Raw genomic sequence first — 15,978 nt, 5'->3', positions numbered from 1 at the left:
TATTCTGGACATGTCCTGAGAAACAAAATGGGGGAGGTGTGTAAACGCAGAGATAATATGTGCAGTTACCTTGCCTACTGGCCTCGAAAAACACATGGGATAAAAAAAGAAATGAGAGAGAGAGAGTTGGCAGGGGCTTTGTCAGGGTTTCTGATTGCATTCAGGGCGAGTCGCGGAATACAAAAAAAACTGTTGTGGCACTGCTGCATTCATTAGCGTAGAGCGAGAGCTTTTCATATTAATTCCACTTAAACACTAATGAGCATTTCTCTGAGTTTTAATGAGAGATGGGCGGGAAGGACGAAATGCCCGAGCAGCTACTGACCTCTGGAAATTGTAATTTGGGGTGACTGGAAACCTGATTACAATCTAGTAACCAAAAAGCTTGAAGTATTATCATCCAGGTGCAGTTAAGTGCAAGTTAAGGCCTTCAAGTCTGTAATATTCGGAAAACTAAAGATGAAAGTGCAATAAACACAATAAATATATGGTTTATTCTTTCCTAAAATACAATAAAAGGATAAAGAACTGGGACTTTAAGCAAAACATTTTAAATTCCTAACAATGCATCAACCTTGTTCTTCCCTTTCATTACTTTCATATCTCCTCTTCCCCATCCTAATCCTAATCCTCACATGTGTCCTAACCAGGCACAATAGGACAAAAGTATTAAATTATATCTTTTCTATGTAAATCCATTTGGCGGAACAATTTTTAAGTGTTAACCAGCTGTGGCCACAACCAGCAACAGGACATTGTGTCGACCACTTAGGCCACATTCACACTGCAATGTTTTGAAGTTGACAACCGAAATCCCTAAATTATTATACCATTTGATTACAGAATTCAGGAGTTACCATGTGATAACTGTAGCAATGCTTATGTGTCTCACGCCTGTGACAATAAACAAGGATGCCAACAGTTTAACCTGTTTTGTGTTTGTTATTTTTGACTTTATCATTCAGCAATTTTAGTTATATTCCTGGTTCAATTCAAGCTAAGGTACATTTTGAATTACATTTGCTGCATCTTATTCAATTGTCGTGAGCATGGTAATTGTACATTTTCGTGCCGGCACAAAGCGCAAGTGGGCATGGGTGTTTGTGCTATCTGTGGGTGTATGTTCGCAAACTGTAAGACGTTTCAGAAGCAGGTCTGTTTTCAATACAATGTCTAAATTCAGTTCCTACATTTACAGTTTGGAGATTCCACCAGTGGGTGGTAATACAGTTCATGTCCAAACTCATCAAATTATGTCACTGACAATCAGAGTTGTAGCAGTCTCATGAAACTATATACATTTGTGTGAAAGTATCTATACTGTAGGTCATGTTTTTTCCACCCATTATCATTATTATTTTTACATTTACAATAGTATTTATGATCAAATTTGTATTTGTATTTATCCACCAGTTGTCATAGAGTGATTTTTAAGTCACTGCAAAAGGTGCTGGTGAAAGGAGTTGCAGAGAGTGAAATGTTTGGATTTGTGGTGATTTCCTTTAACACTTTGTATTTGTATTTGATTGTATTTTTGTTTAGTTTGCGTTGTCGTTTTAATTTAGAAATATTTTTGGTTAACTCTTTTAGTGTTATAATAAATGTATTTAATTATTAAAAATCTAAATTGACTGGTAGAATTGAAGTGCGTGCTGATACAATCACTATTGATACAAGCCATGATTTGTGTGTCAGAAAAATATTATTATTAATACTTACATTCCCTATAATTTAACAGAGCGTACATTTTCCAAGCATATAAAACGAGAACAATTATTAGTATCATTAGTTCTTTCCATGTTCAATTAAGAATTTGAAATCGGAAAAACAAATTGTTATTTAATTTATCATTTACAAAACCAATATTAAAAAACAAATAATGACTTGTTTGTCATACTTCTGATTTTATGCTCAAGTTAAAAATAGAAAATTGGAAAAATGTCCATGGGACACTGTTTGTTTTGATAATCTGATTCCATCTAAAAAGAAACTAAGATGTGAAAAATGAATTTGCGCATGTGGGTGGTTGTGAAACGCCCCTTTACTCTAATTGGTCAACCAGCAACATCGCCTGTTTTTCCTCGAGGCCGTTTTACAAAATAACATTTCACTGCTGTTAAATTGTTTAGATGAATTTGTCTCAGTTGATATTACCAAAATAATGAAAATAACCATAAATCCACAAAACTATAGAGGCATAGACCTACACTGTAAAGAAAAAGGCTTATATTTGTGACAGCTGTCTCTCAACAGCTAGGACAATGACTTTAAAATCAGCATTTACACATAGTTACACAATGTTTATGTTATTATGCTTAAGATCCTACTGCACTTGACCCGGCCTATTAGCGTGTTGTGAGCACGATTTCACCAAACTCACTTGCGCATGCTTGAATGAAAATACAAAAACTTCATGGCCATGTCCATTGACTTTGCACTTACACTTATGACATAGGGATGCGCTTAGCTCTAGCGCTCTTAGAATAAGGCCTGACGCCACAAATGCAGTCGATGGAGCTTAACTTGTTTTGAACCAGGAATATTCCTTTAACAAGACTCACATGCTTTGTTTTTGCTCGTTAAGCAGCGGTGTGCTCTCGGTAAAGCACTGAAATGAGCAAAACGAGTGAAGACACATCTGTGTGATTCGCTCAAGACGATGACAGAAATATCTCAGACACACTATTCATGTCATCAACAACTTGTTCAGTTCTATACACACCATGTGGAATGAATTTATTAAAATGGTTATATAACAACATACATTTTTTGGGAGTTAATTCAGTTGTAGACAATCTTGTAAATTACCTAAATATTTGTACAAAACAGGATTAAGCAATACATAAGGAAGTGACAACAGTATTTTGCTATAGTGTGTGTGGCCTTAGTTTTTGCGGCATCACACATGGAAGCCTCGCCCTCAGTGAAATCTCATAGTTTCAAACACCTGCTCCACATAACTGTATAATAAACATTAAAATGTTCAGATAAGCTGTGATTATTCCCATCACATTTTCCATTTCAGTGTGGAAAGAAGATGCTGGGAGATAGGGAGCGAGAGACTGCTTGAAGTGCAAAAGTTAGGGGAGGGTTATGTGTGGTAATGACGGGGAAGGTAATTTCAGTAAAAGCGGAGTCTGGCTCAGGTGAGCTGTCTAACAGGATTGAAAGTTGTGGCCTCTTCCCTCACACATGTTTTCCAGCACCAACTGTCAGCACATTTCTCTTCATACTCCTCCAGAGATTAACCAGCTTTTCACTTCAACCACAGAAAGCTGCTCCCATCCTGCTCCTGAATCCATTTAAAACTCACATTCTGTTTGTGCAAGCACACATCTCAGAATTTGCATGCCTTAATTACACTGGAATTTACAATGTCCACCTTGTCAAAGCAAAGCTTGTACATTTTGGTTTGCACCTTCCCTTGCAGGTATGGCAGACATGATAGTTGCCCTGGATGCATGCAGAATGGAACAGAAAGCAGGGGTCTCTAGACTAGTCTTTGTTTACTTGTTTGCCTGTGCAAAAGTACCCAAAACAATGCTAGGGTGCAAGTCTGACTACTGAGAATACTATAGCACACCTCTACTCAACAAGCGGCATGATTTGAGGAATCATTCCTGTCCATAGCACAAACGTGGGACGAGTTACACGCAGCGGTTTCATATTTAAAGGTGCACTAAGATATTAGCTGTCTCTTACTTGTCCCATTGGTCCCAGTAGTACTTGTGGTTTTGGACTCTATACTGACACCCATCATCTTGGATAGCCTACTGGAAGTTTGTTTGCTACCGCTTCACACCGAAGAGGTTTGTTTATCTTCTGTTACTTTTATCTGTTTTTATCTGTCTCATAGCACACACATACCTATTATGGACATTCTTGTATCACACCCAAACAAATGTTTGTGAGTTGTTGCGCACTGGAATGTGACCAGGCATCTGTGACTTGTGAGCTCTCTGCCCCGGCTGAACATCTTCTTGTGCTCGCATTTGCTATTCGATGTTGCGTTGCTTATCCGTGAGAGCTAGAATCAGTTTGTTTCGTGATTCCAGCAGGGACCTCTTCTTTGGACATTTGCACTCATGCTGTTTGGACTGTCTGGTGGATAACATTTATTTTATCAGTACCAACAATCTGGACTTTACGGTTGACATTGTTGTTTATAGTAGGGTACAATTGGGCTAAAGGCTCCCCTAAAGGAAATGTATCAAGGTCCATAAAATGTATGTATTTTTATTGAATATTGAAGGAGCAACATACTTTGTGTGAAAATAAATAATAATGGAAGGTTGTTTCGATTAAAATTCAGTTTTAAAAAACAAAGGTGGTGAAGGAGCCTTTACTCCTGGTGTGGGGTAAAAGGCCTCTAGGGGGTTTATAGTGATATTGTGTAGATACAGGGGCAATAGTTATAGGGCACAATTTGTCAAATAATGCAAATAATTTTGAGACAGCAAGATTATTAATAATATTAGATTATTATTCTAATCATCACGTAATTTGCATTTAAGTTTAGATGAATAGGAGTTTTGATTCTGATGGTATAAGTTCATAAACTTTGATGACAGGTGTCAGACATTTAGCAGCACCAAATAATTTTCCATATTCACACGCAGTAATACTACAAATACTATCCTTTCAGTTATTGGACAGTTATTGAAAAAAATTTGATTTAATGACTTAAAACAAAAAATAAGCATTTTGTCTTAAAAGAAAGGTGTTAAATTTCAGGGATTTTCATTAGCTACAAAAATTTGCAACATTTAAAAAAAATAATAAAAAAGTAGATCAAATTGCCTCAAAATCAACCTTTAGACACCACATGCAAAGATCTCATGGATCAGGAAACATTTCCAGTGTATAGTGACAAACAGGTGTTTAGAAAAGTACCGTGGTAGTTAGTTGCTATTTAGTGTTTTGGGAAAAAAATAAAATCAATGGAGCCTTTCACCCTGTGGAGACTTTAGCCACGTTGTACCCCAAGTATATTGTGTTTGTTATTAAATTTTTTGTTTGCTTGTTTTGTTTACATGCACTTTTATGTTTGAGCATTGGCTAAAAGCACTATATAAAGTAAACACGTTAGTAATAGTAACTCGGTCAATTGCATGACACGGGTTGTCATGTGCGGTCAACATGGCAGCGCCCATGAGCAGGCGTCCTGCTCCTTGTAAAATTAAACAGCTTTTATTGGTGTCTTGATCTATTGTGAGTGTACATCATTTTCAACAGATTAAAAAAAAAAATCTATTCATGTCTGTGTAAAATGTTTTAATAAGCAAAAACTTTAAGACTTAGGGATTTCAACGAACACATAGCCCAGTATGAGCAATAACCAAGTAATAGTGATGTTGCCTTAGGAAGCACGGCTAATTATAAAAAAAATAAAAAAATCAGCCAAGGATAAAAAAAAAAAAAAAGGACCAAATTGGTGAAGTTGGCTGCAACTAAGCAAAACAAAGTCAAGTCAAGTGAGCTTTATTGAGATTCTTCTATATGTAGAGACATAAAAGGGAACGAAACGTCGCGCCTCGCAGGACCACAGTATTACAAATATAAACACTACACATAGACCTATCTAACTTATATTCAATACATATACTTTCAACATATACTTTACAGGCAATTAACACACATAGGGCAAACAGTACAGGACATTAAGGGCATGAGGATGTTAAAAACATCTTACACACTAAAGGATTTTCACCACTCTCTCGGGTCGGTTGTTGTCTGAAGACTGTGGTGGTCTTGCTATTAATCCCTATTCTTCTTCTGTCGTGTTACTCATGAAGGCACACTGCTATTTTAATCAGTCTGAACACTGACCTGGGGTCAGATCTGATTTCTCTGGTTCTCTTTTTTTATTTCACACATTCAAAAGGGTCTGTTTTAAAAACAATTTGCTGGCTTGCTGCCTACATAGGCAGCTGTCTTCTAAGTGAGAATCGTAAAGGAGATGGAACTTTAAAATTAACCTATTTGCAGCAACATGTGCACAAAACAAAAATCTTAAAGAGGCTGCATTATTAAGATGCCCAAGTCAAAATGATGATGCCTTAAAATGCCATCTCTTTGGGAAGCTTACTAGGATTCTGAACAGAGCCACACACATTTCTGTCAATCTAAACATACAACTCACACAGTATGGCTCAGGAGAAGTAACACACACACACACACACACACACACACACACACACACACACACACACACGCATGCGCACACATGTTCAGGGGAGGCTATGAATATCATTGTAAGGTCCTTGCTTGGCTGATTTTAACATAAGCCAGAATGCACCTTTGATGGCAGAGGAAGTATGTATGGAGATTAACTCACAACGACATAAAAATGAAGGTTGTCGTTCTCCGCTGCAGCGCTTTAAGAGACGTGAGCGGCATCTCATTCAGCTATGCTGGATGACCAAATTAAGGATTGATTAATAGTAATCTAAACTCAATAATTTTCCAATGAATTGTGCAGCCTTAGTCAAGATATTAATTTATATACCCAATGATTTACTCAAAATTCACTATATGTAACAAATAATAATTCAGATAATTAAAATGCATTGCGTTATTGCGACAGATGAGAAAAGCATTGATAAGACAATACAAAAAGGGGCTTAAGAAGGCAGTATAAACAAAGGTCCAGCATTCCAATCATTTGCAATTGAATTCATCAATCTGTCCAAGACACACCAATTCATGTGTCAGACAGATGTTTTTGTAGCATCTAACTTTGGTTTTATTAATCTGCCCAAGACACGTCAATGAACACATGCGTTTTTGTAGCATCTAACTTTTTTTTAGGTCGCTGTGTCAAGTTAAACATATCATAAAACTTTGAAAAACACAACTCAAGATCCCTGCATTCGTAATTGTGCTCCATCCAGATGTGATTGAATGCATAAAAGTGTTCTCCTCTTCTATTTCGGCTAGTGTCAAGCAAGCCTTAGTGTGGTTTGTTCCCTGTACAGCTCCACTTTGCCTATACAGCTGGAGTTTCACTTATTGGCCCCTGCTAAAAACAGGTACATTTCATCTTAAATTGCTTCGGTGGTAGGAATATTCTATATTAGGGTCGGGTAATGGTGGTGGTGTAGTGGGCTAAAGCACATAACTGTTAACAGAAGGTTGTCGGTTTGATCCCCACAACCACCACCATTGTGTCCTTGAGCAAGGCACTTAACTCCAGGTTGCTCTGGGGGGACTGTGATAAGTGCACTGCAAGTCACTTTGGATAAAAGCGTCTGCCAAATGCATAAATGTAAAATGTAACTGGGTAATATGATTAATTGCATTACACTTTTCAACGTGTTTTTTTCTGTATAATTAAAATCACAGAATTAATGTGTACAACATTGTGTACAATAGCAATGTGTTAACATCGAAAGCCCAAATTGTAACAATGAAATTACATTTTGCAACTGTAAACAAAAACACAGCAGTCTTCCAAATTACAATTTTTAATCATGAGCCAGACAGAAATACAATAGAACAAAACGGAAGATGTAATGTAATCTTTTAATGCATTATTACCATACCTGATTGTGTGTGGTGTGTTTATCGGTGCATTTGATGCAAGACAAAAGCAGGTGAAATGGGCAATGTGAAGTGCTATAATAACTGGTAAAAATAATAAAAGAGAAGGATGGAGAGAGAAAAAGAGAGAGAGAATGTGTGTCTACTGTGGCCAGGACTTCTCTATCTGAGTGTGTGTGCATATAGAGGAGAATACATGAGCTGTCACGTATGGCCACAGGCAGCAGCCCCAAAGGCACAAAGGTATTGAACTGCCCTGTCCAGATCTCCCCTCCATTCTTTCATCTTTAAGTCTTCTCCCTTCATCTGATCCCTGTCTCTTAGGGGATGGAGCGAGACTGCTCGAGAACAGGTGGTGCCGTGCCACACTAACTCTTTCTCCTTTAATGCTTAGTCGTTTTCCAGGACTTACAGACACGTGAATATTCTTGACTCAGTGGAGCAGAAAACTAGAAGAGATTGCTGCTGGACTTCCAAAGGCCAACGAAATTTTTAATCTTCTCCTCCGCGGCCCACAGTTGAATCAACACACACACACACATACACACTCACAGTTGTGACAAAGACATGAGTGTAGGACAACTGAGCATGAAGGATAAGGAGCAATAGTGAGAGAGAAAGAGAGAGAGAGAAAAATTGTTGAGAAAAAGGCACAGCAAAGACTGTGACTCTCCACTCTCACTCAAGGCCTGTCAACATTTGGGTACCAAAATCCGGGAGACCTCTGAGCTGGTCATTGACAGGGGTTAGGGATGGGTGATCCGATACCAAGTACTTTAAGGCCCCAATACTGATACCTCTAATGAATTACATTTTTACGAATTCTTTGGATAAAATTAGTAATTTAAATTATTACTTACATTTTTTTATATATTTATAGGTCTAAGCAGAAAATGATTAGGCTGCTTTGTTTACCTTTTAAAAATGTGTAAGTATAAGCAACATATAAATCCACAAAATTAACCATAGATATTATTATATGGTTGGTTAATATTACTAAAACCATGTAACCATATGGATACTACAGTAATGCTGTAGTAAAACCATGGTTAACTGTATTAAAACCTTGCTTACTGCCCCTCCCCAAAAAAACACGTTTTCTACAGTCGTGGTTACTAGTCAAGGTTAATACAATATTACTAAAGTAAATCCATGGGTAGTTTTCATAAGGGTATCATTTATTAACGAGGATTAAAGATCATTGAAAATGTTTTAACACGTGAATTTAAATAAACCTGTATAAATGGTCACATAAGCCTATTAAAAATTATAATACATGTCATGTCTAGGTTTGTCATTACTTGGTGTGAATGTTCCAGATGCTGTTTTTCTGTCATTACCTAAAACACTGCTCCCTCTTTCAACAAGCGCTATGATTGAAAGGGTGAGAGCTGTCTGTGACTGATAGTGTATTTTAGCATTTCTGCGCATCACGATGAGCGGTGCCATGCAACAATTCGCTCATATAATTATTATTTTCCACTTCGAAGCTTATGATATACATTAATATTCATGTTATAAAAATAACAAGATCGCTGGCTAAAAAAAAAAACCTTCAGAATCGATATTTTAATGTGAGGATCGATATTCTTGATACCACATCAGTATCGGAAGTATCGATACTTAAGTATCGATCCGCCCATCCCTAGCAGAGGCAGGCTAAATACATACAATTGCGCTGCTGTGATTTAATGTGCTGAGTAACATCATTTTTCCCACCGTGTCTGATATTAAAATCAGTGCGATGCACTTTGCAAAAGGCGTGGCCATGGTCGATATGGCTTTGAAATATCAAATTAAATTCTTCCGTCCAGCTGTTGTTAAATTGACATGTATATTTAGTTTTTTTTCACCGGAGCGCCACCTGAATCTTCTCCCATCAGTGATGTTTGATTCAACTTCCCGCATCTACTACCTGCGCAGATATCAACAGCGCAACTGGTTTGTAGGTTGCCAGGTTGAAGTCACAAATGGGTTGAAATTTGTATGATGTGTCAATTGTGTGAGTAGGATGCATTTTAAACAAGATCAGGCAACTAAACATAATAAAACTTTAAATAATATATTGATGCGATTATTCATATAACGAGATTTGGTCCATACAAATTACAGGAGTTTACTGGGAGAAATAACAAAACGGGAGGGGGTCGGGAGATCGGTGTGAAATACGGGAGACTCCCGGGAAAAAAGGGAGTGTTGAAATGTATGCAACCGATCCTCATCCTTCTGCCTGTCAATCAAATACCGACATTTGCACTCTGACAGACAGATGACAATAATACACATTCCCAAATGTCTCACACACTCTTTACTCTCATACAAACAACTGCCATTTGCATAAGCCTTTCTCTTTGTGCTTATTTTCTGTGTCGTGATCCCAGATGACCCCAAAATGTGCTTGGGGTAGGGGAAAGTGTGTAAATGCAAATGTATGTAAAATGGTTATGAAAGGTCTCTGTAGCCCGAAGGGAAGCAAGGAGTCTGGAGATAGCAGATTGTTAAACAAGTACAAATGTAAGATGCCTGTTCAGAGATTTTTCTCTACTATAAGGTTGGGAATGGGTGTAGACTCAAAATTACATTTTCTGCTGCTGTGGCTATTTCCCATCGAAAACTGACATCACTCATAACAGTGTGTGTGTGTGAGAGTTTGCACAACATCTCTGCAGTTAATGCTGCAAAAATGTTGTATCTGTTACATAAACAACATTTGCCAAACTACATCCCAGAGATTTAAATGATCTTATTTTCTGCAAGATTCACATGTAGAGAAGTATGAATATGCAAGACTAAAGATTAAATGCCAGACATAGATGTCTCTCTCCAGTGCCAAGAGCCTTTGATATGACAAGAGAGTCTGAACAGTGATCTTCCCGATGGTCAGCCAGGATCCCAATGCTTTTAAACCAATAAAATTGCATATCAATAAAACAAATTCAATAGAGACTGAACTCACAAATAGCAATTTCAAGCAAATGAAGGGCTGAGCATGACTACATAAATGTATATTAGTCACAACTGAAATGTGTACGGGTGGACAATATAGCAGTTAAATCGATCACATTGAGTAAATTACCTCAGGAATTATTAAATAACAAATTTCAAGGATATTGTTATACATTTTTTATTAAATTGCCCTCCGCCTATTTTTAAGATTTACGCATTTCAATTTTATAATACAATTCTATCTAATTGAATTGTGTAATGTAAAAAAAAATATATAAATAAACACACACACACATGTAGTGTTTACATGTTTTATGGGGACTTTCCATAGACATAATGGTTTTTATACTGTACAAACTTTATATTCTATCCCCTAAACCTAACCCTACCCCTAAACCTAACCCTCACAGAAAACTTTCTGCATTTTTACATTTTCAAAAAACATAATTTAGTGTGATTTATAAGCTGTTTTCCTCATGGGGACCGACAAAATGTCCCCACAAGGTCAAAAATTTTGGGTTTTACTATCCTTATGGGGACATTTGGTCCCCACAAAGTGATAAATACACGCTCACACCAAAAGTTTGGAATAATGTACATATTTTGCTGTTATGGAAGAAGTGGTACTTTAATTCACCAGAGTGTCATTCATGACATTACTGATGTAAAAAAACAGCACAATCACTATTTGAAAAAAGTTATTTTTTATAAAATCTAGAAAGGCCCCATTTCCAGCAGCCATCCCCTTATCCTTGAGTAATCATGCTAAATTGCATATTTCGTACCAGAAAATAGCTTGCCATTATATCAAACACAGCTGAAAGCTATTTGGTTCGTTAAATGAAGCTTAACATTGTATTTGTGTTTGTTTTTGAGTTGCCACAGCAAGCAATAGACTGGCATGTCTTAAGGTCAATATTAGGTCAAAAATGGCAAAAAAGAAACAGCATTTCTCTAGAAAATCATCAATCATTGTTTTAAAGAATGAAGGCTATACAATGCATGAAATTGCCAAAAACAAAAATAAAGATAGAAACTGAAGATTTCATATAAAAAGTGGTACACTACAGTCTTCAAATACAAAGGACAACTTGCTCTAACATGGACAGAAGGAGATGTGAAAGTCCAGATGTACAACTAAATAAGAGGATAAGTACATCAGAGACAATATATATTTCTTATAAATGAGCATGACTTCTCCAGATTGTTAATTTCCATACATTTTCCCTGTCTGAAAACCAAAAAAAATGTAATTCCCTGATATTTCAGAGTTTTCCTTGACCAAAGGAACCCTGGACATCACACACCTGACCTACACACTTGTGAGCATTTTCACATAATTCTGATATTCTCACAAAATGTTCAGATTTTCCCACATGTTCCGCAAAACTGTAAATCAGAGACAATACATTTGGCATACTTATATCCTTATCCGTGTATGTCTTTAAACATTTTTGCTGTATTTCCTAATTGAGACCTTTTAGAAGCTCAGGGTGGAGGTGACGCTCCACAATCAGTTACTTCCTTTTCAAACAAGCCTTCAAATTTACAATGATTCATAGATAAAGCTCTTAACAGAAGAGGTAATGGCTTCAGTGCTATTCTGTGGGTAATGAGGTTGATTACCTTCTCAAATGCTGCTGGCTTGTTCCCTTTATCCATGTCCTTTTCCCTCCTCTTCTCATCCTTTTTCTTATCTTTCTCCTTCTGTGTCAGATTGAGGGAACAGGAAATATTACATGTCAGAACAAACTGCAATCAGGCAGGACAAGTGTACAAACAGACACACAAATAATCACACATGCACAATCAATGACGGCACTCAATTACTTCAAATAAAAAAGCAAACAAGAAAAGGTATACAAGTTGAGTTAGTTTACTTTAGGGCACAAGGCTTACAGTTTTGCCTTGCTGCCTAGACAGCTTAAAGGTGAATTGTGTAATTCCCACTAGTGTCACCAAACTGAATTACAAAAATATGTGCCATTGGTCGGATGAACTGATAGCCCAACCCAAAACTCATGTTATTGCTTGAACCAATGTTGCTCTGTCGGGCTGGTGGGTATGCTTAAACAATATTTTGATATCAACAAAGTTGACATTTTTTGGGGAAAATCAACCTACATAGGGCTTCCTTCTAGTGGTCTCCTTATATTGAGCTGGTATATGGGAAAATAGCTCATTTTATTATTGAAAAAAAAAATAAAAATAGAATCACCTGAGGTAATTCCACAGCCTAAAACACACTCTTATTAGTCATACATGATACATACAGTTTGTGAAGGCTTTTACAACAAAGTGCAACATATATAAATCCCATCACTACTGCAATGCCAAACATATCCATCATGAAAGTTTGGCCTTGATATCAAGCCATCGGCCATTTTTTCTCTCAGGGTAAATCAATTCCTGCATTAACACGCTGAATGAAGGCCAGTTGAGGTGTAGGTGTGAAGGACCAAAGGGGGTTTTCTGCTGCCGTGGTGGTGTCTGGCTGGCACTATGACTATGAGCAGATGAAACAAATGGAGCACAGGCCTGGAGGACAGGAGTAGACCGGCCGTTTGGAGCTCGTTATGGGCACATTGATTATTTTATTTCCCTACTGCATGCTGACAGAGCTGTGCTATCGATTCCTTTCCACAGCAAAGCACAGAGGCAACAGACTCCACACACACACTGAAATACAATCACAGCAGTTTTCAAGAATGAATGTGAAGCCTTCAATTCTATAGGCTGCATCTGCTTTCTCTTTGTTCAGTTTAAATTGGTGTTCTTAAGGACCATTTTATCATTGGTTGTCAAACCTGTCATGAGTCAGTCTGATTGTAGTTTGTTGCAATTACATCCGCTTTACATGCTCCTTTAAACAAATTGATTATCTATTGGGAATGATGGCAACAGGAAGTTTACATACAAGCATATGTTGTGCTTTGGACACTGATCCCCAGCATGGGATACTGGTGTTTCCACCAGGATTCTTAACTACCTTAACCAAGCAAAGTTTTGCTGGTTAACAGCATAGCTTTGGGGTTTCAACAGTCAGGAGTGAGTTTCCCGTACATCGTAATTAACAGCTTAACCCCCATAATACAATGTATCATCAGAGAATATAACAAGATAGTCATGATTTTTCTCCAAAACCATGATAACTTCGTCACAAATCAGCACATCTGTCATTTGAACTTTGTTAGTTGAACAATGTCGTTAATGGCGATATACAGGTGATGGATTAATAACTTGACTGTAATGGAATAAAAGATATAGAATGTACTGCACGGTAGAGTACAACGGGGCTAAATGCACGCATTAAGAAAAAGGTGCAGTTTTCGGATCCCAAAGTGTATGATGATTGAAAAAAAGGTATTTGTTGTGCATCTGTTTCTTATTAAGTCCTGTGTCATATGACATACAAATCGTGTGCTAAAGACATATGACTGAAAATGATGCAGAAACCACAGTTTTCAAAGACTGACTTTCTTTCTGGAAGAATTATTTCATATGGTCACGAATGCTGATTCGAAGTCATGGTAGATATCACTCAGAAAATTGAAACAACAAACTATGCTTCTAACCACTGGTGCAGGGCTACTAGGCAGGTAGTTCCAACCACACAAATGTGCAAGGCTCTTTGCAAATGCTTATCAGTAGTATGGTTTTAGGAAAAACCAAATCATTGAATTATGTTGATAAAAGGGATGAGCGAGACTAGTCGACTAAATGATTCTAATGCTGCTAGACAAAGACGACACTGAAATTACTAGTCGTCAATATTTTTCCCCATTAAACTGTTCAACATTTTCACACGTTTACATTTAGCTTTATACTATTACAAAGACTGATTTTAGAAGATTAAATTACTGTCATATTTATGGTACACTTTTAAACTGTAATTACCAATACAAATTATTTAAAAAGAGGATATCTGGAGCAGATGGATACAAAGTTTCATTTCACCTCAGGCTGTGTGTGCTTCTCGCTCTCATTCGTGGCACGCGCAGGAAAATATTTTCTCGCAAGACCAGCAAAGTAGCTATGGAAATCACTTTGGTGGTGGTGCATGGGCAGTGAAAATAACAAAACTTTGGCTATGGATGTTTTTACAGTTATGTCTTCTTTAAATCTTTGCATGCTTGCAAGTTATTTTCCTGCCGAGCTGGCTTTTTCAAGTACAGGATAACTGCCACACGCGAGTCAGGTCCAGTTATTAACGTTCCGTTAAAGACAGCAGATCATAGGCTAATGCAAGTCATGAAATATGCGCAACTTTTCAATGCATTTTCTTCTCTAGTAGATTTGGCTTACTGCTTTAATATTTTCAACAATGTCCTGACTGTTTTAATATGTAAAGTAACGTTTACTTAGTGAATTCCATTTAAAATAGGCTATTAGGGTTGCTCTATTGGCCCTGCACCATTCATTCAATTGCTTTTAATAAATGTCTATATTTGCAAATGTTGATTTGGTAAATGTGGGTCACCTTCTATATTTAATGTACAATGATCATTGTGCAAGGTAAGACGTTACAGGTAAATGCCCATTTTCGCAGAATTTAGTGTCGGATTTGGCTGTTGGAGTAGATGAAGCATTTTAAATGCGTTGCATAAACAGACATTTGTTTCTGTTTTCTATGGGTATCTTTTTAGACTAATCGACTAGTCAACTCCAAAATATTTGTTTAAACAAATCTTGGCAAAGGGTGATACGTTCAAAATATTGTGGACTCTATTATCCAAAAAGCATGCAAGGATGCACTTTCTTTCATGCAATCATATACTGCATTTTGAATGTACTATGATTTGGGATGCACCAAACATAAACTTTCTATTTAGAAAGGAAAAGATTAAATCTGTGATGCAGTCTAAGAGGCTGCCATTACTTAGCACAGCACCAAGATCACCAAACGACACAGATCAGCACAGCACACGGAGAAGCACAACACTATAGTACCTCCAGTTTGCTTTTCTCAGCTGCTTGCGAAGAGGGGGACGATACTGAGGGCAAAGCAGCATCAGAGGTCTTCTGCAGGGTCGAAAGATGAGAGAGAGAAGACAAGAGAGTGTTAGAAGAAAAGTAGAGTTAAAAAGAGCAATTTAAAGAGAATGAGATGGAGATAAAGAGTGATGTGGAGAAAAAGAACAAGCAGAAGAGAGACATCAGAATTAATAGGCTGCATTGATCGCACCACACACTGACAAATTATTTAGCCTCAGGGAAACTGGGAAAAGCTACATTTATACAGATACATTTTCTCTTTCTCTCTCTTACACACACACACACACACACACACACACACACACACACACACACACACACACACACACACACACACAAATACATTACTTCAGTGTTGTTCAACTGGGGGCCACAAGGAGGTCTACAGTTATTTTGAGGCAAATAGATTCCAAAATGAATTTTAGGGCTGTCAAAATTAGCATTAACTTAAGAGATTAATTACATATATGTTTAACCATTTTTAACACTCCTTTA

General features: G+C 37.2%; 1 protein-coding gene across 4 annotated transcripts in view; it reads right to left on the bottom strand.

Moving 5' to 3' along the window:
• Nucleotides 1–15,978, bottom strand: part of LOC127617645 (stromal membrane-associated protein 1-like) — a 142,587-nt gene that overhangs the window by 64,529 nt on the left and 62,080 nt on the right. The window contains exons 5-6 of one of the 4 annotated variants that reach the window (XM_052089661.1): nt 15,439–15,510; nt 12,115–12,192 (exon numbers count right to left, since the gene is read on the bottom strand). In XM_052089661.1, the coding sequence (XP_051945621.1) occupies nt 12,115–12,192; nt 15,439–15,510 (150 nt within the window). Of the gene's footprint in view, nt 1–12,114; nt 12,196–15,438; nt 15,511–15,978 lie in introns of all 4 variants that reach the window. The other 3 variants (XM_052089660.1, XM_052089663.1, XM_052089662.1) reach the window with 3 other exon arrangements.

The sequence above is a fragment of the Xyrauchen texanus genome, chromosome 24 (assembly GCF_025860055.1).
Source record: "Xyrauchen texanus isolate HMW12.3.18 chromosome 24, RBS_HiC_50CHRs, whole genome shotgun sequence".
NCBI lineage: Eukaryota > Metazoa > Chordata > Actinopteri > Cypriniformes > Catostomidae > Xyrauchen > Xyrauchen texanus.
The sequence above is the reverse complement of the archived record's forward strand: the minus strand, read 5'-3'. Positions and strand labels throughout refer to the sequence as shown.